The sequence below is a fragment of the Salvia splendens genome, chromosome 3, assembly GCF_004379255.2.
Source record: "Salvia splendens isolate huo1 chromosome 3, SspV2, whole genome shotgun sequence".
In the NCBI taxonomy this organism is placed as follows: Eukaryota; Viridiplantae; Streptophyta; class Magnoliopsida; order Lamiales; family Lamiaceae; genus Salvia; species Salvia splendens.
The window spans coordinates 38,125,314-38,151,945 of record NC_056034.1 but is presented as its reverse complement, the minus strand read 5'-3'; the positions used below and the strand labels follow the sequence as shown (position 1 = coordinate 38,151,945).

Here is a 26,632-nt window from a genome sequence, read left to right as displayed (position 1 = left end):
CCTGTTGATTTATTGTGCTTATTTCAGTTGTACGTGCAGCACTTTGTAGCAGTCTATCTTCACGCATCTTAGACCTTTTTTCGGCTGCAGCAACTTCATGGATATGAGGAAAAAAATCAATATAGCAAAAAATCAACACATCACACTTGTTCACAAAACACATCACTCTTATTCTGATTTCACTTCACTTTTGTTCATAAAACACTTCACTCTTGTTCACAAAACACTTCACTCTTTTTCAGAAAACGCATCATTCTTGTTTACAAAAGGCATCACTCTTGTTCAGAAAAGACTACACTCTTGTTCAGGAAAAACTTCACTATTGTTCAGAAAACACATCACTCTTGTTCACAAAAACACATCATTCTTGTTCACAAAAACACATCACTCTTGTTCAGAAAACACTTCACTCTTGTTCAGAAAACACTTCACTCTTGTTCACAAAAACACATCACTATTATTCTGATTTCAGTTCACTCTTGTTCACAAAACACATCACTCTTGTTCAGAAAACACTTCACTCTTGTTCAGAAAACACTTCACTCTTTTTTGCAGAACAACTATAAATCTAACCATGTAAACGTAATACAAAGGCCATATGGTTTTCATAATCACTAAACATCAGTGAAACAACTATAAATCTTACTACAGAAACTACGGTTTTCATAATCACTTAACATCAGTGAAACAACTATAAATCTAAACACAGAAACTACGGTTTTCATATTCACAACAAACGAAGATATTGTATATTAAAATTAATAAATAGTAGGAATGACTCACGGTTCGAGCCTGAGTGAAGTGAAACGGAACTTCCTGTTATTTTTTTCTTTGTTCGTTCGAAAGCTACAAAGAATACAAATCTAAATCAGATCTAAAATAAAACCTAGAAATGATTGTTAATCAGTAGGAAACTTACTTTTCGAAAAATCCTTTTGATTTGTATCCATTTGTTTGACAAAGTAGATGATGCTGACGAGTTGAATGCGGTTTAATCGGCGACGGCGACGGCGACGGCTTGAATGCGGTTGAGTCGGCGATTTTCGACGGATTGAACAGAGGAGAACGAGAGAGACGAATTGAATCAGCGCGAATTTCTGAATGATTAACACAATTTTGGATTTAATTCGATGGTGTAATGACAATAATACCCCTGACTTGTTATTATGGAGTAAATTTGTGATTGAGGGAGCTAATATATCATCAAATTCAAAAATTACTATTAGCCATTGATTTTTTTGATCTTGTGGCTATTATTTGTTCTCTAGTTATTTGGTTAAGGGGTGTTTGCCATAGATCATGACCCTATATATATATATATATATATATATATATATATAGAGTCCCATTATTCACAAATCCAATCTTAAAGACCGAATTAGAGACCAAATTTGGGCCCTTAGATCTAAAATTTGATATATTAGATTAGATAATTAAGGGTTATTTTTCGTAGTTCATTACATACATAATTTACTTCAATGCGGGGGTATTTATGTCATTTCACATTGGAGGTAAAAATTTTAGGGTTAAACTCATCCTAAAATTTTACTCATTTCACATTCTCTCCTATGCTCCTGCGCTACTTCTTCTTCTCCAAATCTCCAAATCGATTCATCTCAGGTCAGCCGATTCATCTCACTCCAATCGATTCATCATCAACTGAAATCGATTCTGCATCTTCATCTCAGTAATCGATTCAACATCTTCATGACAGTTGAAATCGATTCAACATCTTCATCTCAGTAATCTCCAAATCTCCAGCCGATTCATCTCACTCCAATCGATTTCATCAGTTGAAATCGATTTCACCAATGATTCAGCATCTCGATTCGCCGAGTTCAACATCTACAGCCACCGAGTTCGATATCTACAGCCGACGAGTTCAAATCCGATGACGATTCAAAAATGACTCAAACACTCAACTCGTCTGCATCAGGTATACACTGTTTTGAAGCTTTGCATAGTTCGAAATTTTAATTTACTTCATCTATTTGTAAATTGGTTTATGATTTTTGTCTTATGAGTTTATCAAGCAGAGCGGAGGAAGGTCAACATAAGCTTCAAATATACTCATAGGCAGGTGGCCAAATCACAGCTGGTCGAGAAAGCAAATCCCGAGGAAAGTTCCTCAGTTGGTCGGTCGGAAGCAAATATTGCAAGTCAAATCACTCCACTAGAAGGTAAAAATGAAGTGATACTATAGTTGTTATGAAGTAGTAAATTCATGGAATGAAGTTAACTGTGTTTTATGAATTTTATTAACTGTATTGTATGAACAACTTAACTGTATTATACGTATATTTTGTGAATAATTAAACATGAATGAACTAAATAACCTATTTGATGAAGGTATAACCTCACGTAATGAAGTAATATAAATCGATTACTTCACAGTACTTTTGATATTTGAGAGAAAATGTATAAAAAAATGTGGCTGCGTAAATCGATTTAGTTTATTTCATGAGGATATTACTTCATTTCACGAGGCAACTTCATTTGATGAGGCTATTAGTTTGGTGCTTGATTTTTGTTTTTTCGATTGTATGTTGTTAATGTGTGCTTCTAGTTCATTTCTGGACTCATTCGAATTATGTAGCAAAAACTAATCTGCATCTTCTTAATTTGATTTATTACTTCATAATTTGGAGACATTGCTTTGTGGAAATCAAATCGCAAGGAAAGTTCGTCAAATGTTCGTATAAATTTTATTAACTGTGTTGTATGCATATTTAGCTATGAAATAGCATTGAATGAACTAACAAACCTATTTGATGAAGTAGTGTTCATAGGATGAAGTAATTGTGTTGTATGCATATTTTGTGAAGAAATAACAGTTGAATGAACCAATTCAGCTATTCGATGAAGTAATAACCTCATGGAATGAAGTAATATAAACTGACATGTTTTGTACGTATATTTAGCTGTGAATTATACTTTTAATGAACTAAAGAACCTAAATCATGAAGTTCTAAACTATTTTAATGATGTAATATAAACTATGTTTCAAATGTTGAATTATTGTTATGTTTTTCTTGTATATAGGTGAAGAAAACGCTAGGGTCTTCCAACTCACAGCTGGGTGAGAAATCAAATTTGTGGAGCGAGATGAAGAGTTTCGGGAGATGTAGTTGAGGCACAGTGATATGCTGATGAAAACATTTGTGCAGTCCGTCCCCACTCCTAACAAATGGGTGGTGCCCAGAATCACGGCTCAGCCCATTGAGATGTGCTTGTGTGTCAATTTTGGATGATTTCTTGTATTGGACAAGTTTGTGTTTTTTCCTTTTTTATGATGGAGAGTTTGTATTGGTTATGGGATTTATATAGTGAGGATGGCGTGGTTTACAACTTTCACCTACTGTATGAATAGTTGACTATTTTAGAGAAAATTAAAACGATTTTAGTTCACGCACAATAATAAACTACTATAATGAAGTAATAAACTACTGCAATGAAGTAATGAACCTACTGGGATGAATAATAGGTAGGTTCAGTCTTGACTTATGAATACGCTATAATAAAGAATAAAAATTTCATTAATGAAACAATTCAAAGTTCACGCAGTCTATTTGATTTAAAGTTTGCCAAATATTTAAATAAATTTAAATTCAAAGTGTAATGAAGTAATAAACAATAAGAATGAAGTAAATAACTATTGGAATGAAATAATTTACTATAAGGAAATAAGCACTTCTTCTTCTCACAATTCTTGAATCACGCCGACCAACCTCGCCGTTTGGCACATTTACGGCTTTGCTTGGATATATCCTTTATTTCTTTCTAAAGGCGTAAAATTTTCGACTACTGCAAACCTTGGTGCTGACGACATCAGGAGGATGGACTTTTATTTCACTAGGACTTGCGAACCATAGAAATTCTAAATCATCTTTCAAGCCATAGAAATTCTAAATCGTCTTTCTCTCGTCACTTACAGACAACACAGCCCCCTCGCAAAGTACTTCTTTTTCCATTCAACAATGATATATTTAAATGTACGTATTTGATCAATATTGCCCTCAATAAGCTGAGCGACATTCTAAAAATGTGCTTGCAAATCATTCCTACTAGCCTCATCCACCACAACAATAACAACAAAAATAATCTTTCAACCAGAATTTAAGTTCATTCATCCATGTTATTACTTCATTTAAAAAGGTAATTTAGTTAATCATAAGTACAACCGATCACGTACTTATGCATACAATACACTTTATATTATCATTTCATATTAACCGACATTTGTTCATTGAACATGTTATTAATCCATCCAACTAGATATTTGGTTCATATTAACTAATGCTATACACAAACTTATGCATACAACACAGTTAAGTTCACGTTACTTCATTCAACCTGCGGATTACTTCATTCAGCCAAACTGTTACTTCATTATAGATTTGTTTATACAACAAACATAAAAAAATCGAAAAAATAACCACCAACAAGGTTCAACAAGAGATTGTTCATCAATGTTAAAAACATATATCAGATTCAGAATTGGCCATAATTGGCTAGGATTCAAAATTCGAAATTGGCTAGAATTGGCTAGAATTGGCTAGAATTCAGGCTAAAAACTTATCAGTATCAAAATAACATCCAATTTGGCTAGAATTTAGAATTGAAAAAACTAAATCAGGATTTCAAACAAAAGCCCTAGCATTTCAGAGAGAGAGATAGCAAAATTCTAAAGGAATTCACCAAATCCCACCGTTGATGCCGCCGGTGTAGTACTACTTCACCGGCGGAGGCAAATCCTCCGGCGGCGGATCGAGATCGAAGCTCCGCATCCACCGCATAATTTGTCGGTGTCGTTCCTACTACATCAAGAAGCTGATGAATTTCACGTGTGGAATTCTCCATGGATGAGATTTAGAAGATCGTGAAAACTGAGACAAATCGCGATTGAAGCAGATCGCGATTGAGGCCATTATCCGGCGATCGTGAATTGAGGCAACACAATTGTCCGGTGATGAAGATCGATGAAGATTGAAGGTGATTGCGAGAAGGAGATCGATGAAGATGAAGGAAATTGCGAGGAGATCATGAAGATTGAATAAGAGATCGGCGATTGAAGAATTGAGAGAAAAATTGAGGAAACACGTATTTTAGTATTTTATGTTTGTTAATAAATTGAGTTCCCAAAATACCCATCAACAAGTTTTTTAGGGATAAAATAATGGTAAATTAATCCTAACCATAAGATTAAGAAGATGGATGGTCCTAATTTGTTCTCTAATTCGGTCTTTAAGATTGGTTCGACATTGATCACAACTCTCTCTCTCTCTCTCTCTCTCTCTCTATATATATATATATATATATATATATATATATATATATATATATATATATAGGATTGTGATCAAGATAGAACCATTCTTAAACGTAGAACAAATGCCAAACGGAGGTCGTTAGATCTTTTAATCCAATGGTGTTGATTTGCACAGCAACTTCCCATTACAACCAAAACTATTATTAATGGGTGAATGCAGAGAAGTGAAAAAATAAAGCATGCATGGACTCTTCTTCGTTTCATTCATTCTTCCATCAACATGTGAGTTTTTTCACATGTTGAGTCCGGAATGTCGTGAAAACATAGTCTAATATGTATGATTTTTAATCTTGACCGTCATTTTTTCCTCATCCAATGAATAAAATATGTAGAGTTCTAGGTTCTACACTTAAGAATGGTTCTATCTTTAACGCAACCCTATATATATATATATATCCTATTCGACTCATATACGACTATACTTAAGTATCCATAAAAACTAGTACTACATTTAACACCATGGTATCAATTAATTAATTATTAAACCCACAATGCACCTGCCCTTTTGAGCATGGGCTTCAAGGACCTCTTGCGGTGGAGACTCATGATCTCATTGGCACCGCCAACAAATTCACCACCTATGAACACCGCTGGCACGGCCTGGTTGCCCCCCAGCCGCAGCAGTGCTTGCTCGATCTCTTGGCCCCACACCAAAATCATAGAAGAGGGACTTGATGGTGTGGCTCATGCAACACTCCGTCTTGCTAAATATCACAATGGGCTTCTCCGACACCATTTTGTTCCCTCTCTCCATTGATGCAAATCAAATGATTCAATGTTACCTTCCAAAAATGTGTTGTGATTTGTATGTATAGGAAATTTTGTTTTGATGTGATGAATATGTGGAGCATGGGATCATATATATAGGGGAAGGAAAGATTTGGGGTAGAATTGGAATATTTGCTTTCTCTCTCTTTTGTTGGAGAACATTGGATTGGAGGGGATGAGAATTAAATATTTTTTATATGGGATATTTGATGATATCTTTTTTTGTGAGGGTCCAAAAATGAGAGTGATTGATGTGTCCTACTTCATAAATAAAATAAAGTAGCAAACGACGACGAATATTTGCATACGAAAGAACGTGTCCTCTGTACGGGTGGCTTATACCACCATGCATGATTTAAATGTTACTTAATTTTTAAGGATTAGGATATGTCTTATGATAGCCACAATTTACTAAAAAGATATTCCCATAAAATATTTAAAGTGGCAAATTTCTATCACATTGGATGATGTAAGAATATTTCGCATTCTTGATTAGTCGATGTTATCTGATATTATTATCCATCAAATCTACTTTATTCTAAACGTTCATGATTTAACTTTTGCAATCTCGAAATAGAAGTGCAATTTATTTGACAAATCGTGTTATTTCTTTATCTTATTTAGGTATAGTTGTCTTTGTGATTTTTTTAATCTAATCATATTCTTAAAATTAATGAATTTTAATTATACAAAATATTCAGACAGTATATATATTGGGTGGTCCAATTGAATTGTGTGATGTGTGTTTAGTGGATGCATCTAGTGAGTCGGACAAAGAAATAAAAGTTGGATTTATCCAATTGGGACCTCTTACTTTTTTTTTCTCCTTGCTCCAAAACATATATTCCACCCACACACACACAAGGAATGAATAGAATATAATTCTTCTTGTGGAAATAAAACCACACTCTACTAATGTTGTTCAATTTATTAAGATCCCAATTACCTTTCTACATGTCATCTCATGTATTTAGAATTGCATTAAATATGAATATATTGCTGATAGTAACCTATTAAATGAAGTAGTATACAAAACCTAATATACACGTATAAGAAAATTACTTCCACTATACATGGGTCCTTCATTCTATTGGATATATATTGTATTTCATAATCATTTATATTCACGTAATAATTGTAAACTACTCCATATAACACGATTTTTAAACCTTTTAATTCTATCCGGCAATCGAAGTTTGTGATGTGGTATTTGGTATGAATAATAAAAATTTAATAAATACGTTTAATGAATGTTCAAAAATCACATCGAATTTATGATTCAGTATCATGATTAGTGTTATTTTTAGCGTGTTATTAAACCGAACAGATAGAATGTTGAGCTATAATTATACTATATACAAGATCGCCTTAAATAGTGCATGTGTTCCATTACAATTTGCAATTGATATTCTCATGTAATAAGAACTTGAAAACTTCTCTCGATCATTAATTAGTTTTTGATCGCTTAACTAACATATATAGTACGGTAAAACTACATAAATTATAATCTCTTAATTACTAGTTGGGTGTGGGTAAATTCTTATATATTCCCACAGCCACATTAGGGTTAGCATTTTTAACATAAGACTATATAACATGAAAATTCTCCAGCATTATTGAGAAATTAGGTTTATAATCTGTTAACAACTATAAACACCTAATCCTAACAAAATTAAAAATAGTATAAAAGCACAAAAATGACATATTTTTATCATTCATGTGGGCACAAAAATATAGAGGCATTTTTTGTGTGAAGGTATAAAAAAGCAGCATTCAACTTTCGCAGCAGCTTTTCGTCACACATTCGAATCTATTAAAAAGAAGATGAAAGAAAAGCCGACGCTTAGAATGTGTGTGTATGCTTGACAGCCGTCCAAGCTTGTATGTACGCCAAGTAATTGTCACACGAGATTCTCTATATCAAGACCTTAACTATAGTAATGAAGTAGTAAGAGACAACAAAACACAGAGGAATCGTCAAATGCTCGATTCTAGAGTAGTATAACTTAAAGCCGCAAGAGCAAGTGTCCATATGTAAGTGGCCCTAAAATGCCCCAAAGAACAAGAGACATCTTACATAACACATCTGTGTGAAGCAGAAGCCATTTATATGTACAACTTATATATGTATACATAATATAAGTGTGTGTAGATTAGTGAATGTCAAACTTGTGTAGGTTTAGAGACAAGTGTGGTTTTGAGCATCCCATACATGTACTCTCATTACCACCGTTTTTATTTGGCAAAACACATCTAGTGATCCCTAAATTTTGATTTTATTGGTTTCATTAGGTTCTCATACAATTTTTTATTTTAATAAACCCTTGTACTTTTAGTTTTTATTTCAATATCCTTGTATTTTTATTTTTGTTTCATTAAATCCTTATTTCATGGATTTCATAAACTTTTCAATTATCTAAATAATAGCAATATTAATAAACTGTAAATTTAATAAAAAGTATTTTGCTAAAAAACACTTGAACTTGACTATTGAAAACTAGAGGTATAAATAAAAATTATATCTGTAATATAAGAATTAAACTAAAGCGAAATTCGTGAAATATACGTTAATTAAAATTAGACTTGGGCACAAGATAAACAAATTAATTCTTGATGGGATTATAATTACAAGGAGTGTTTTTTTAATCGAAGTTAGTACGAGCGACACCAAACAAACGTTGTTTTCCTGAGAAATAATGTAATAATAAAAACTAATAAGGTTGTAATTGCAATATGATAATCTTCAGAGTAATTTCCAACAATAAAATAAAAATAAACTGAAACTGCCTTCCAACTCATAGAAAATGACAGGAAATGTAATTAAGGAGCATTTTAAGATGCCTCGTCGCACACAAATAGCATAACCTGGAAAAAAAGATGGTTTTTATTTTCAACAAAGATAATGGTATGCATGGCAAGTGGATAAGTAACTATATGTATCCATCTATATCACTCTACTTTATGCTACTCCAAATTTTTATGGTATGCATGGCATGGCAAGTGGAGTACTTGAGAAAGACTTAACATTTTTATGGATCTTTATATATATATCTCACTCTAGATTTTCTTTAATTACTCTACCCAAATTATATCTTGTTCGAGAATTTGCTGAAATATATGATTCTCTCCATTGAGATAAAAAAAAACAGATTATTTTTCTGCCTTTTCAATGGTACTTGAAAGCATGGCCTATGCTTTTTGTCCTTTGCTTATCTACAAATACTACTTGTACTTGGGATGTGTAGCCGCCATAAAATTTAATCCCACACTAGGAAATTAAAAATACTATAAAATATCTCGAGCATATATGAAAATGAGCATTAATTATTAGAAAATAAGTTAGATATTATTATAAAAATCACAATGTCAGTTGGTAGAATTATTGTGATAATCTTGACCAACATGGACCAAATTTATGATAAAACCATTGTAACGTTGGTGACGGATATCGCCCAATAATAAATTTTTTACTATAAAATCAATAAATAGTTCAAAAACATAATAGTAGTGAAAATTGATACTACTCCTATTATGGAAGGCATAACGGTATGCTTGGATCGAAATGGTGATTTCAAAACACAGAAACGATCAAATACTACCAAATTAATAACACACAATCATTTTTCTCCGAACAAAATTGTTCATGTCAACATAGTTGAGGTTGCCAACTTAATTTTGTGGTGTGACCAAACATTCCATTACTCGCGTATTCCATATCTCTCATGCCACGTAAAACTCTCTCTTATTATTATACACACGCGCCTGTTATTATAAAATTGATGGTGATGACATCATAATCTCATCTAAGATAAGAATATAATTAAATCACAGTGCAAAGTCAATTAGGGGCATATATTCTAGTTTACCTTATTATATAAAATTTTATCCAGTTGCTTTAGATCACCATTTTTTCTTCTGGACAGTCATCATTATTTTAACTTACTCTATAATATTAAGTCAAAACTATAAATTACTATACATTTAAACCAACTTTTTGCAGAACTAATTATTTTACATGATATATTCAACTTTTCCAAAAGCGTAACAATCGCTCTTTATAGTCAAACTTCTCATCAGTGGATTTCTAGTAAAACTCAAATGTAATTGAGCGAATTAAAGAAAAAGCAACAATATTAAAACTTAAACAACATTAGCTTTACTAAAAACATTAACTCGGTACATATAATGCCAGAGTTAGCAAACTCAAGAGCCCAAAAAAAACCTCCCTCGCTCTCTAACTACTTACAAAAAAAATGCAAATACAAATTGCATTATTTGTTATTTATATATAAATAATTACTAAAAAATTCAAAGCCAGAGGGCCCCAGCCCTCTTGAGCATGGGCTTCAAGGATCTCTTGAGATGAAGGCTCATGATCTCATTTGCTCCACCAACAAACTCACCGCCTATGAACACTGCCGGCACACTAGGGTTGCAGCCAAGCCGCGACAGCGCCTGCTCCACCTCTCTCCCCCCTGGGATCTCATCCAGCTCGTACACCGTCGGATTCACCCCAAAGTCAGAAAAGAGAGACCTAATCGTGTGGCTGATGCAGCACGAGCTTTTGCTGAAGATCACCACCGGCTTCTCCGCCACCATTTTGCTCACTCTATCCATTTTAATTACTCTTCGATTGAGATTTGATGATGCTTTGATTGCAAGAAAGTTGGAGGAATTGATTTGTTTTGGTGTTGGTTGTGGGAAAATGGAGAATGCATGGGGAGCATTTATAGGGTGGGGTGCTACTAAGGTTTTGGAATGTTTAGGATTATTATTTATTGATAAGTAAGAATTTTATTTGGAGGGGGATTGGGTTTGAGAGTGATTGATGTTGAAAAGCACTGAATAAAAAAGTAAAAATCAAATATAAGAAAATACTCATAAAAAAGAGATGCATTAGACGATAACGAATCTCTGCATAATATACGGAAAGAATGAAGACGTGTCATTGGTACGGCTTTACTGTCGTATATATATGATGTTTATTTACTGTCCTATTTGTATATTGAAATTAATAAATTTAACTGAGTATAACTTTTTGGTACTAGCTTTTTTTTAAATAAGAATCTAATGAGTTGGAGGGCGAAGTTGGATTTATCCATTTGGGACCCTTTCTCTTTTGCTATTTCCTTTTTTCTTCACTACAAAAAGGATTCTATTCAATTACAGATGCATAAATGGGGATAGAATTTTCTCAACAAAATTGATAATACTTATAAGGTATATATAGGTTACCAAAAATAAGGAGTTACTACGTACCTTGAAAACATATTAGTATTAAATTTATATATGTGTATGTATATTTTATGTCATGGAATGTAAATGGTCATGAATAAGTTATTAAATAAAATAATTGGTGGTTTTAATTTTGAAGGAAAAGAAAAAGAAAAAAGGAATGTGAGTGTGCATATATATGCGAGATGAGAAGGTCCAATGTAATCTTATTGCCTTTTGATTTGAATGTTTATGTGACGACATCATATAATATCATTTTGTTTTATCTCGAATGATTTACAATGTAAAAGATGTGTCTCTATTTGACGTGTCCCTAATCTATTGTATATCATTGGAGTACTATAATTAAGTTACGGGGCGACTAATTAATTGTTAATTGATCATTCAGTCCTATATATATCTGTTAAAATTTGAGGGAGTATTATTGTACGTAGTAAAAAAATACTTCAGGAATTATGAAACATTTTAATTAAATGAAATTTGTTTTGAGATTTTCATAAAAACAGTTACGGCCGTTGATGTGTAATACTGACCACTTGCGGTTGGAATCGTGCTCTAACAATGCAGTTTATGCGGATCGTACGAGTGACATAATATTTAATTTTGTGAAAATAAATGATATACAGGTGATCTAAGTTTAGAATAGATTATCGTAGTATATTCGTTTTCTCTAAATCAATTTCAGGCGACGAGAATTAGTAGATTAAAGTTTGTTACATCTGAGTTTTTAAATTGATTAATGTTAAACTCACATTAATAAATGAGTCTTCATTAATCAAGTACAGTATTTAAGAGACTTCATAATTATGTGTATAGGTGATGGACGGTAAGCCCCACACATGCATGCCGCCACACCTCATGTTGGGTGACGTGCGATGTGACCATCTGATAGGAGTATTCTAGCCATATTATTTTGTTTAGATATTATAGGGATATAGTCTATCTTCTTTTATTATTTTATTTAGATATTATATGGATTTAGTATATTTATAATATGTGTGGAGTCTTCCATAATATTCAGTTAATCAATCTATGAAATATATTATTTGGCTCAATTCATTGTGCTTAAAGAAACCTCTCCTAAGGCTGCCGACGAGACTGTTCTCGCGCTCAGCCGCCCTCCGCCAGAGCTATCGCCGACCCAACGCGTTGGGCGCTCGATACCTACGACACTCGTTTCTTGATTGTGTGTGAAATTCGAACATTAAGGAAGGCTACCCTTAACAACTGGTGCTTTCATCCCGAGCTCATCCTCCAACTTCATTCTTTCCGTAATTAATTATGCCTATTCACCACCAATATCAGCCCCCGCACCAGATGCACCCTATTATTGCAAAATTTGATCGCCTATTGGACATGATGGAATCTCGTATGGACGCGGTAGATCGGCGCATTGACAACCTTAATCCACCCACTCAGCCCGAGCCAAAACCACCATACGTCGCACACCGCTTGGATCCTCCTGATTGTCGCCCACAGAAGGGATACTCGCCCATCGGGTACCGTGATCACGCGCAGGATGCGCGGGCTCGACACCGCAGCGGCTACGCCGAGAGGGGCCACCTATTTGATCACAGAGATCAACGAATCCAATTAGGGTTCAATCGCCACCAGGTTCACGCAACGCAGCCGCACCGCCCGACGTGCAAGAACCCACCGACGCAGCAGCAGGATCGCGGTTACCCGGCCTTTAATCACCGGGCCCGATGCGCGGAGACGTGCTGGGACCGACCTCACCATCAGGAGGAGGTGCGAGCGCCGCGAGGCCAGTCCGCCTCCCACCAGCCCCGCCACGCTGTCGATCAGCCACCGCGCTTGATCCTCCCGCCGCGGAACATGTACAGTCAGCCCGCGCATGTCACCAATCAGACCCCGTACCAGCCTCCGCGCTTGCCTAACTGTTGAGACCCGTCGGGATTGCGCACGCAGCAGGGATACCCGGCATACGACATATCTTTTGAGAGATTTGGAAGTGATGATCTATGTTGGGGGAGAAGGTCGTCTCTCTCTCATAATAGGTATATTGAGTGCTCAATGCCAAGTCCAGCGATGAAGAAGAAAGCTACTCCTGGTCTTTGTTCACTTGGGAGTCGGTGTGAACCAGATTACCAAGTTAGTGTTGGATTGCGGGAACAAGAAGGATATGAAACATCTGATTCCTCGATTTTAGATGAGCAGATTGCAAATTCTTGTGTTGAAGCCATACTTTTCGACTGCGTTGGTGGTTGTGGTACGGGTGAAGAGGAGCTTGATGATTTTGAGGACTCTGTATTAGAGACAGCAGCAAAGAAGACCACGGAGCGTGATGCCGACAGTTGGGATACATAATCTGTATCAAATGTTGCCATTAGATTGCCTAGTGAGAATCATGGATCTAGGGAAGGTAGAGATGGCATACCCGAAGACCAGCGAGTTTCATCTTTTGTGGAAATCTACCTACCGCACAGCCCCGATATGAGTAAAGAGAATGAGGAAGAGGCATCGTTAGACAATGTAGAGGAGAACGATTCCATTGAGGAAGTGCCGAAGGTCATCGCCTCACTCAATGTTGTTCAAGTGTCATCCGAAAATGTTGTGGGAAATTGTTGGAGCAAGAAAGGAGATGGTGCTTACACCGGTTTGCCCGTCATTGCTTGTGCCGGTGAGGTACCAAGTATGAATCATCGACCAACATCGCTCGAAGGATCGAAAGGATTAGCTGTGGGTGAAGGTGGTACATTTAGTGATATATTTAAGATGATCACATTGATCCCTTTGTGTGCATTCGATCCTGGTATATGTGTCACTTTTAGCAAACGAAATTGTGAATTTCTTGCTACGCAATTGGCAGAAATGGATCTATGTGATGAGAATGAGAAACTGCACATTGACAATGTTTTCGGGAATGCTATGAATATGCTGTCAGATAATGATAATGAGCTGCCACATGAAGGATTTATCAAGTACTTGTTTGCCACAGAGACTTGTAGCCTCGGGCTAAACATGCCAACAAAACCGGTTGTCTTCACAAATGATCAGAAATTTGATGGAGATGATGGGAGACGTTCACCTATTTGGTTTGCGTTTGATCCAGGAGGAGAAGCCTCGCCAAAGTTGTTGCTTTCGACTGTCATCGTGATTCGTGGTTTCCACCTTGAGGACAAGGTGGATTTTAACCGTGGGGGAGTTGATACGAGTATTCTAGCCATATTATTTTGTTTAGATATTATAGGGATTTAGTCTATCTTCTTTTATTATTTTGTTTAGATATTATAGGGATTTAGCATATCTTTTTTGTATCCACACACATTATAAATATGTGTGGAGTCTTCCATAATATTCAGTCAATCAATCTATGAAATATATTATTTGGCTCAATTCATTGTGCTTCAAGAAACCTCTCCTAAGGCTGCCGACGAGACTGTTCTCGCGCTCAGCCGCCCTCCGCCAGAGCTACCCTTAACACCATCAAGGTAAACATCAAGGTAAGGCTACCCTTAACACCATCAAGGTAAACATCTGCGAATATATACATATATAGGGAGAGATAGAATAAATGGCAGCAAGTGCCCATAATGACTCTAACTTATCCCAAAGGCCAGTTTGTAGGGTTGGTTTCTTCTTGGCATATTTTGTTGCAATATCACTCCAACCCAGTTTGATCTATTTATAGGTGAGCATCAATAAAAATTGGGAAATTAAAAGACAAAAGCTGCTAGCTAGATCGATGCTCAATACATTTGTATTGAGCATAAATCTATGAAAATTGCACATTCTTTTCTTATCAAACAATTCAATACTCTAAAATGTACTAGCATTTGTAGAATTCTTCGAATTGAAAGAGAAATAAATATTTGTTGACAAACATAAAAGAATATGTGGATGAGATATGTGAGACGAGAATGTCAAGATTTATATGCTAAAAAGAAAAAGGATTCGAGGTCGGCTCAGGGCATCGCAAAGTTGCTCAACTTGTTTCTTCTTCCTTATTTAATAAATAAATAAGATCATAATTCAAAAGGTCCAGACATCTCTAGAAACTACGTTGCGTTGCATTAGAATTTACCTAGAAGTTTATATCGGGCATATATTAATTGCTAGGAGCTCAAAGGTTCCATTTGGTACACGAAATTGGAATTAAATTGGAATTGGAAATCAATTCCAAATCCTTTGTTTGGTAAAATGAAATTTTTGAAAAATTGAATTTGAAAAATTGAATATGTGCGGTGTGAGTGTGAGTGGTGTGTGTGTGTGTGTGTGTGTGAATGTGTGCAATATGTGTGAATGTGTGCAGTGTGTGCGTGAATATGTGTAAAATGTGTGCAGTGTGTGTGTGAGAATGTGCAGTGTGTGTAATTTAATAAATATTTGGAATTTCACTACTTTTGATATGAAATTCAAATTGTGGAATTGGAGGATTTGAAATTGAATTTCAATTTTAAATCCAAGAATATTTATGATATCAAATACTGGATTTGAAATTGAAGGCTCAAATTCCAATTCTAATTCAACACCTCCAATTCCCTGTACCAAACGAAGCTTTAGGAAAATTGGTCAAAATACTATGAACTTTGGCCAAAATTTAATATTTCTCAAAACTTTTGAAAGTGGTCCATAAAATTGTGAACTTTAGATTTTATGTGAATTTCGCAACATGAACAGGCTCTTAACTTTCCAGCGAAATTTAAGAGCCTAGATTCATAAGTGTTGCCCAATATCATTAAATTAAGGATTAAAGTAGCCACAATAGTAAAAAAAAGACTTGAATTTTGTAAATCCGGAAGAAAATTTTAAGCAAGAGCCAATGGATCTGCAGCTTGGTTGCTTCGAAAATGAGAACTGAAAATATTTGTATTGTGTGGGCTTTGCTTTTATTTATTGGATGGTGGGCTTACTGAACAAAATCTAGTCGGCTAGAATAAAGGGAACAAATTGAGCCCATGGTCTCTTGATTTTGATTCCTTGGGCTTGTATGAATTGAGGTATATTAAATAATTAAATGATTTAAATTATTTAATTAGTTGGGATAATTGCTCATTCATTAAAATCTTGAGTTTAATTAGTGAGCTTGCATAATTAATTTATGTAAATAATTAATATTTGAATTAATTAATACAATCAAGTAATTAACCCTCATATTTAATTAAAGCCAAAAAGCTAACGCTTGAAAGAACGAGACAAAGTATAAAATTGAGGGTTTTGAGAATGAAATAAAATTTCAAATTATTTTTAGTGTGAAAATTTAAGTTGTGGGCTAGGGCTAGAGAACGAAAGTTATGAACATTTTTCAAAAACCCGATCTAAGTTGGTGACACAATCTAAATTAAATTAGCAACAATATTCTCCTATATGATATAGTATCAAATCAAATTTTGACAGACCAAACTTTAAGGAAAATTAATACGCCAAACCCTTGACCTAGAGCAATACGTGTACAAGAACTTCAATTTCACCGTCGACATTTAGATCGACTCAATCACACTTAGATTTTAATTTATTTTTTTGTAATTTACAAGCTCTTATATATGAGCAAAATTTTACCAAATGTTGGGTAGTGATAAATGTACATAATTGTACGTACATAATCAAATCAAACGTTTTTTAACATTTTACATTAAAAATTGATTTATAAACATTAATTGATTTAAAACTAAATTTCATACTAATCATTTTGCAACACTTCGAAAAAAAATTAAAATTTTAACTTAAATATTTGTATATTTAAGAAAAAATATTTTTTATTGAATATTGTATAATTAAGTTGAATCAAGCTTAAAATCATGTTACATACGATTTGACATAAAATTTCTATATCACTTCTTTCTTATTGCTACATATATCACAATAAATAACAAAACTAAAATTTAAGGATATTATGTACATGTACAATTTATGTACACTTATCTTTTCTCGTGTTTTTTTTATATAACTGCAAGTTTTTCTTGTCGTTTAGAAAACAAGATATAGGGGGCTTTACCATTAAAGAAATTAAATCATGTCTCGTTGAATTTATCACATAATACCGAATGATTGCATCAAAATTTGTACTAACCCTTACTTCGCATGGACAGATGTTTTTATTTAACTTTGACGCATAAAATTGACATTCGAAATGTAAAAAAATTGTCAAATTTATTAATACCGAATCATAAAATAAGACATAGTATACTACCATCATTTTATTTTAAATGTCAAAAGTTCACTTAAATGCATACAAAATGGAAAAGTATAATGTACTACCATCATATTTTGAATTATTGATGCATAGCATATTAGCATATTGTCTCAATAAGGATAACATTTCGGATATACTCTTTTCATGAGTGAATGTGTAAGACTGTTTTATGAATTTAAACTTTTAATATATGAGTCAAAATTGGATTCAAACACAATTCAATATCAACATAATTACAAATATATCATTCAATGGGAATTTGAATCTAAAAATTGATTTATACAATTATACCACTTGAATAATCTTATGTAAATTTTTGTATTTTTCCTGGTTATGGGTTGAGATATATAATTTCAGACAAGATAGTAATTTTCACATGTTGCATTATTGTTAAATCAAATCAATGTATGATCAATTCAAATCAACTGTTTCCACGTTCACTCATTTTTTATGCTATTTATTTTGTCCAAAACAAATCATTAGATAAATAAGTCCATAGATGATTGATGCGAATCAAATGATGCTAATTCCACTCCAAGATTTCTCCTATTTTTTATATTAAAATCATATATCAATTAATCATTAAAGTTTGATTATTATATATTAGTTGATAGATTTACATGTGGAGTGACTACAATGAGCCAAAACGGCGGGGCCTGATTCAAAGTGTTCGTTTCCTATTAAGACAATGTCCAAATTCTTTTATCTTATCACCGTTATCTTCATCTTTGAAATAGCTTCGCGTGGGTACCTTGTACGCCTCAATTGGAGCTCGGATGAAGAAGTTATGACCATTTAACGAAGGTTGCGCGGAGCAATGCGAACATGGCAAAAATGCCCGGTTTGGCATAAAAAACGCCCGGGTCGGGCGTTTTCTCGGAAATTGCCGAATTTAGTCTTCAAATTGGTTTCTGGAGCAGTTTCTAGGGGTTATTCAAATATTCCAGACGAGAAAGGAGGGGAAAAGATAGGAGAAAGGAGGGGAAAAGATTGGAGGTGCAATCATTCAACTTCCAACATCCCGGAGGAGATTTGCTACCATCTATGCATCAATTTCATGAGTTCTATGGTTCTTCTTTATTGGTTGTGGATGTGTAACTAAACTCTTACGTTGCTCCTAATTTGTGAAAGATGTGAATTACTTTTGGATTCTATTGATTAGTATTAATTTATGATCTTTTTCTACGGTGCTTTTTACATTGAATTATAATTTCGGCCTGATTTAGTGTTCAATCATGTCTTTTAGCCAATGTCTTTTTAACTTGGTTAAAAGGTGGAAACGTAGATAAAGAGTTTGAGATTTGTTTCGTGTTCACTATATGAATCTTGGATAAGTTAATTTACATGTCTTTACAATAATTGTTGGACATTTAATGTGCTTCCATAGGAATGTTCAATTGATTTTGTAAATGAATCATGTACGTTGGAACTTAGAAGTTGGGTTATAGCTTACTATGCGTCGGTAGGAGTGATAATCCGATGAGTACGAATTTGATCTTAGTGTTCAGCAAGGTTAAATTCAAGCATCTATGAACATGTTCAGTGTGAGTAGAATGAACGAGATTATTACAACTTTCATTAGATTAATCTATAATCCATAGGTTAATTGGTCCATTAAGTTAATTCACATCTGGAGCATATTAGGAGCAATGTTCTCACTCTCTTGGTTATATTTTGTGTTGTCATTTTATTTCTTCACTTGTTTTTGTTTCAATTTAGTTTCTCAATCCAAAAATTCCAAAATTTACTTGCTTTCGAATTAGATAACATTACTCCTCCTAGTGGTTCAACACCATAAGTATTATAACTACAATTGTATTCTTACAGTTAAGTTGTAATTTTAGAGTTATTATTTTAAATTTGAGTGCCAAATTTCTATTGACTTTAAACTCTAAAAATACACATAAATGACAAGACTAATTTTAAATCATATCCAAATAAGAGATTCATTGAGGGGCCTGTATAATTTTTTTCATTTAACCCAAGTCCCACGTGTATTCAATTATTTACACTATATATATTTTTTTATGAATTTTACCACTGTTTGGGCCACATCTCTTATATATGAAAAATAAGAATTTGACCTACTTTTACAAAAAAAAATCGAGGGGGACTTTTATCAATTTTGACGATAACGATACGTCACTGCGTCTAAAATCCAAATATTTATTCCAATGATTTATTTGTTTTGTATTATATTATGTATCTACATGCTACATCGATGTGACACACTACTCAATACTCCTTTTACTAATTAACCATGTAAAACGACATTGACAAAATTCGAAAATTTAAAATACTGAAAATATTGCAGTATTATATTCTAGTTGTACTATCAAACCTAATTTATTTCAATAAAACTATTAAGACTTGTCAAACAAAATTATTTTAATAAATATTTGTAAATTAGTACTAATATTAAATTATAATTTTAATTATAGATTATGAATATTAATTTTTTCTATTATATTTTACTAATTGTTCTGTTTGAATAGTTTATTAGTAGTAATAATCTAAAATTTAGTAAGGAGCCATGTATGACTGTGTAGCATCACGGGAGAGTGATCAATTGCTAACTCAACCTTTAATTGCTAACTACAAATAATTTAGAACCATAAGATTTATAGAGATCTAGTGGTTTATAAATCGCCATGTGTAAATTCATTTTATTATCATTTAAATTTAAAAAGATAAGAAAACTATCAAAATTAAGGTTTTGGATCAAAATGTCAATAGTGTATTAGAGCATCCGCAATAGGCGGGCGATGGCAGGCCCGATGGCGCGCATCGTCCGCGCCATCTATCGTCCGCACCCATTGCGGGTGCGCGCCATAGGGCGCGGACGATAGTCGCGCCCTATACTTCGGTCGCAGAGGATAGCGCGGACGATGACCATCGTCTGCGCCATCGTCCGCCCCATTGCGGCTGTCGCGGACGATGGCCATCGTCCGCGCCATTGTCCGCCCCATTGTGGAGGTCGCGGACGATCAACCGCGGATGATGGCACGCGGTTTCGTTTTTTTTATAAATACCGTTCATTTGTAACATTTCATTTCACTCGATTTCATTTTCGAAACTTACATTTACATAATTACTACGAAATGGATTCAAGCCCCAATAGTCCTACGTTTAGCGCAGGGGCGCATTGGCCGGGTACAGAACCCGGCGATTATCGTTCGTTCGACACCAACACCCATTACGATCCCGATTTCAGTATGGAATCGTATGGGTTGTCTGACATGGAGCCGTCTCCGCACCGCCCAACCGCAGCGGCCGATCCCGACCCGCCGCGACCGCTTCCGCCCCAGCCAGAAAGAAGCGAAACCGGCAGCGGGCGCAGAAGTTGCCGCCTCCCGGTGATTACGATGAGTACGCCCCCGGCCGTACGAACTACAACGATGACAAAACTCTCACTTTGGCCCGGTGTTGGGTAGATATATCGGAAGATCCGATATTCGCGAACAACCAGCGACAGATCGCGTACTGGGAAAGCATCGCGGACCTCTACAATTCGGTCAAGCCGCCGACCGCGTACAAGCGCAAGCGTGAGCAACTCCGCAAGCACTGGGATCAAGTCAAGAAGCAAGTGAACTTGTACGCGGCGGAGTTCGAGAAGTTCACGCGGTCACAGGGGAGCGGCGAGAGATGAGCGACGTTCGAGAAGTTCAAGCGGTCACACTGGTGCGCCGAAGAGGACGAAGACCACTGAAGCTAATGATTACACGAGTAGCGGCAGTGGCAATCACCCGGTTGACCTCAACCGGACGTACATGGATGAAGGGAGTTTCGGCACACCGGTGTCCGTCCGACGTCCTCCCGGTGTCAAGGCTGCGAAGGCAAAGGGGAAGGCGACCGCGACCTCATCGTCGACCGCTGCAACCCAAGCTCCGGTCCCGGTAGAGCTCCCGACCCAGACGGCCACCGCGTTTGAGTCGTTAGCAACAGCGTCGATGGCAAGGACGATGTTGCAGACGCACAGGGCCCTCAAGAAGTGTAACTACCCCCGACGAAGCCGAATATCTCCGGGCGTTACTCGATGAGCTGCGTCGGAAGTTGGGAATTGGTCCGACTTAGTTTTTTTTATTTATTATTAGTTCAATGATCTAACTTTTTTTTATTAAAACTTCGCCGTTTGTTATTTAGACCGTTTTTTATTTACTCGTTACTTGTTATTTGAAAACAGCTAAATTAATTAAACAAAACAATAAAATGATGATGTGGCGCGCCATAGGGCGCACCTTAGGGCGCCCCACTGCAGGTGGGGAGGTAGGAGGATAAAACTGCTGACGTGGCGCGCCATAGGCCGCGCCTTAGGGCGCCCCATTGCTAATGCTCTTAGGGCATCCGCAATGGGCGGACGATGGCACGCCCGATGGCGCGCATCGTCCGCGCCATCCATCGTCCGCACCCATTGCGTGTACGCGCCATAGGGCGCGGACGATAGTCGCGCCCTATACTTCGGTCGCGGAGGATAGCGCGGACGATGGCCATCGTCTGCACAATCGTCCGCCCCATTGCGGGTGTCGTGGACAATGGCCGCGGACGATGGCCATCGTCCGCCCCATTGTGGAGGCCGCGGACGATCAACCGCGGACGATGACACGCAGTTTCGTTTTTTTATAAATACCGTTCATTTGTAACATTTCATTTCACTCGATTTCATTTTCGAAACTTACAATTACATAATTACTACGAAATGGATTCAAGCCCCAATAGTCCTACGTTTAGCGCAGGGGCGCATTGGCCGGGTACAGAACCCGGCGATTATCGTTCGTTCGACACCAACGCCCATTACGATCCCGATTTTAGTACGGAATCGTATGGGTTGTCTGACATGGAGCCGTCTCCGCACCGCCCAACCGCAGCGGCCAATCCCGACCCCGCCGCGACCGCTTCCGCCCCAGCCAGAAAGAAGCTGAACCGGCAGCGGGCGCAGAAGTTGCTGCCTCCCGGTGATTGCGATGAGTACGCCCCCGGCCGTACGAACTACAACGACGACGAAACTCTCACCTTGGCCCGATGTTGGGTAGATATATCGAAAGATCCGATATTCGCGAACAACCAGCGACAGATCGAGTACTGGGAACGCATCGCGGACCTCTACAATTCGGTGAAGCCGCCGACCGCGTACAAGCGCAAGCGTGAGCAACTCCGCAAGCACTGGGATCAAGTCAAGAAGCAAGTGAACTTGTACGCGACAGAGTTCGAGAAGTTCACGCGGTCACAGGGGAGCGGCGAGAGCGCGAGCGACGTTCGAGATGTTCACGCGGTCACACTGGTGCGCCGAAGAGGACGAAGACCACTGAAGCTAATGATTACACGAGTAGCGGCAGTGGCAATCACCCGGTTGACCTCAACCGGACGTACGTGGATGAAGGGAGTTCCGGCACACCGGTGTCCTTCCGGCGTCAAGGCTGCGAAGGCCAAGGGGAAGGCGACCGTGACCTCATCGTCGACCGCTGCAACCCAAGCTCCGGTCCCGGTAGAGCTCCCGACCCAGACGGCCACCGCGTTTGAGTCGTTAGCAACAGCGTCGATGGCAAGGACGATGTTGCAGACGCACAGGGCCCTCAAGAAGTGTAACTACCCCGACGAAGCCGAATATCTCCGGGCGTTACTCGATGAGCTGCGTCGGAAGTTGGGAATTGGTCCGACTTTTTTTTTATTATTAGTTCAATGATGTAACTTTTTTTTATTAAAACTTTGCCGTTTGTTATTTAGACCGTTTTTTATTTACTCGTTACTTGTTATTTGAAAACAGCTAAATTAATTAAACAAAACAATAAAATGATGATGTGGCGCGCCATAGGGCGAACCTTAGGGCGCCCCACTGCAGGTGGGGAGGTAGGAGGATAAAACTGCTGACGTGGCGCGCCATAGGCCGCGCCTTAGGGCGCCCCATTGCTAATGCTCTTAGGGCATCCGCAATGGGCGGACGATGGCACGCCCGATGGCGCGCATCGTCCGCGCCATCCATCGTCCGCACCCATTGCGTGTACGCGCCATAGGGCGCGGACGATAGTCGCGCCGTATACTTCGGTCGCGGAGGATAGCGCGGACGATGGCCATCGTCTGCACAATCGTCCGCCCCATTGCGGGTGTCGTGGACAATGGCCGCGGACGATGGCCATCGTCCGCCCCATTGTGGAGGCCGCGGACGATCAACCGCGGACGATGACACGCAGTTTCGTTTTTTATAAATACCGTTCATTTGTAACATTTCATTTCACTCGATTTCATTTTCGAAACTTACAATTACATAATTACTACGAAATGGATTCAAGCCCCAATAGTCCTACGTTTAGCGCAGGGGCGCATTGGCCGGGTACAGAACCCGGCGATTATCGTTCGTTCGACACCAACACCCATTACGATCCCGATTTCAGTATGGAATCGTATGGGTTGTCTGACATGGAGCCGTCTCCGCACCGCCCAACCGCAGCGGCCGATCCCGACCCGCCGCGACCGCTTCCGCCCCAGCCAGAAAGAAGCGAAACCGGCAGCGGGCGCAGAAGTTGCCGCCTCCCGGTGATTACGATGAGTACGCCCCCGGCCGTACGAACTACAACGATGACAAAACTCTCACTTTGGCCCGGTGTTGGGTAGATATATCGGAAGATCCGATATTCGCGAACAACCAGCGACAGATCGCGTACTGGGAAAGCATCGCGGACCTCTACAATTCGGTCAAGCCGCCGACCGCGTACAAGCGCAAGCGTGAGCAACTCCGCAAGCACTGGGATCAAGTCAAGAAGCAAGTGAACTTGTACGCGGCGGAGTTCGAGAAGTTCACGCGGTCACAGGGGAGCGGCGAGAGATGAGCGACGTTCGAGAAGTTCAAGCGGTCACACTGGTGCGCCGAAGAGGACGAAGACCACTGAAGCTAATGATTACACGAGTAGCGGCAGTGGCAATCACCCGGTTGACCTCAACCGGACGTACATGGATGAAGGGAGTTTCGGCACACCGGTGTCCGTCCGACGTCCTCCCGGTGTCAAGGCTGCGAAGGCAAAGGGGAAGGCGACCGCGACCTCATCGTCGACCGCTGCAACCCAAGCTCCGGTCCCGGTAGAGCTCCCGACCCAGACGGCCACCGCGTTTGAGTCGTTAGCAACAGCGTCGATGGCAAGGACGATGTTGCAGACGCACAGGGCCCTCAAGAAGTGTAACTACCCCGACGAAGCCGAATATCTCCGGGCGTTACTCGATGAGCTGCGTCGGAAGTTGGGAATTGGTCCGACTTAGTTTTTTTTTTATTATTAGTTCAATGATGTAACTTTTTTTTATTAAAACTTCGCCGTTTGTTATTTAGACCGTTTTTTATTTACTCGTTACTTGTTATTTGAAAACAGCTAAATTAATTAAACAAAACAATAAAATGATGATGTGGCGCGCCATAGGGCGCACCTTAGGGCGCCCCACTGCAGGTGGGGAGGTAGGAGGATAAAACTGCTGACGTGGCGCGCCATAGGCCGCGCCTTAGGGCGCCCCATTGCTAATGCTCTTAGGGCATCCGCAATGGGCGGACGATGGCACGCCCGATGGCGCGCATCGTCCGCGCCATCCATCGTCCGCACCCATTGCGTGTACGCGCTATAGGGCGCGGACGATAGTCGCGCCCTATACTTCGGTCGCGGAGGATAGCGCGGACGATGGCCATCGTCTGCACAATCGTCCGCCCCATTGCGGGTGTCGTGGACAATGGCCGCGGACGATGGCCATCGTCCGCCCCATTGTGGAGGCCGCGGACGATCAACCGCGGACGATGACACGCAGTTTCGTTTTTTTATAAATACCGTTCATTTGTAACATTTCATTTCACTCGATTTCATTTTCGAAACTTACAATTACATAATTACTACGAAATGGATTCAAGCCCCAATAGTCCTACGTTTAGCGCAGGGGCGCATTGGCCGGGTACAGAACCCGGCGATTATCGTTCGTTCGACACCAACGCCCATTACGATCCCGATTTCAGTACGGAATCGTATGGGTTGTCTGACATGGAGCCGTCTCCGCACCGCCCAACCGCAGCGGCCAATCCCGACCCCGCCGCGACCGCTTCCGCCCCAGCCAGAAAGAAGCGGAACCGGCAGCGGGCGCAGAAGTTGCTGCCTCCCGGTGATTGCGATGAGTACGCCCCCGGCCGTACGAACTACAACGACGACGAAACTCTCACCTTGGCCCGATGTTGGGTAGATATATCGAAAGATCCGATATTCGCGAACAACCAGCGACAGATCGAGTACTGGGAACGCATCGCGGACCTCTACAATTCGGTGAAGCCGCCGACCGCGTACAAGCGCAAGCGTGAGCAACTCCGCAAGCACTGGGATCAAGTCAAGAAGCAAGTGAACTTGTACGCGGCAGAGTTCGAGAAGTTCACGCGGTCACAGGGGAGCGGCGAGAGCGCGAGCGACGTTCGAGATGTTCATGGATGGTTAATCTTTTCCCTTAATTTCATGATCCCTAATTGACATTTTTTGCGCATTATATTGATACTCCTAATTGACATTTTTTGCGCATTATATTGATACTCATGGATGGTTAATCTTTTCCCTTAATTTCATGATCCAATGTCTATTACTAGTTAGCAATTTAGGGATGAGTTAGCAATATAATTAGGGCTGGCAAATCGTGCGGATTGGGTTGTTATCGGGTCAACCTGATAATCACCCAACCCAATAAGGTCTAACCTGAACCCGACCTGTTAAGGAAACTGTAAATCCGAACACGAACCCGACCTGCTACCTTCAAATCCGAACACGACCCGCACCCGACACGAACCCGTTATCGACATGATATAATATAGGTTGACACGACACGATAACAACTCGAACCTGATATTACACGATTAAAACCTAATATTACACGATTAAACCTTAATTTTTAACCTAATTTGTACAATTAAAATTCATTTTATACTATTTAAACCTAATTTATAAGAAATTAAAAAATTAAAGTAATATATATATTTTTAAATAATAATAAAAATAATAATATTATTTCTTAATGGGTTGCCCGTATCCGACCCGCATCCGACCCAAACCCAACCCGAAATTATCGGGTTCTTAATGGGTCAACCCGATAAGGACACGGATCCAATAAGACTTGACCCCAACCCAATAATTTCGTGCGGATTCGTG

General features: G+C 38.4%; 1 protein-coding gene and 1 pseudogene across 1 annotated transcript; both read right to left on the bottom strand.

Moving 5' to 3' along the window:
* Positions 1-827: 827 nt before the first annotated feature.
* LOC121796976 lies at positions 828-6,146 on the bottom strand (annotated as a pseudogene).
* A 4,084-nt stretch (positions 6,147-10,230) lies between these two features.
* Positions 10,231-10,814, bottom strand: LOC121795940 (monothiol glutaredoxin-S4-like). The gene has a single exon (XM_042194621.1). The coding sequence runs from the start codon at positions 10,712-10,714 to the stop codon at positions 10,406-10,408; it is 309 nt and encodes a 102-aa protein (XP_042050555.1). The 5' UTR covers positions 10,715-10,814; the 3' UTR covers positions 10,231-10,405.
* Positions 10,815-26,632: the final 15,818 nt, after the last annotated feature.

Bases quoted from the DNA above. Each gene is read 5' to 3' on its own strand.
- LOC121795940 (XM_042194621.1), bottom strand. From the start codon at position 10,714: ATGGATAGAGTGAGCAAAATGGTGGCGGAGAAGCCGGTGGTGATCTTC.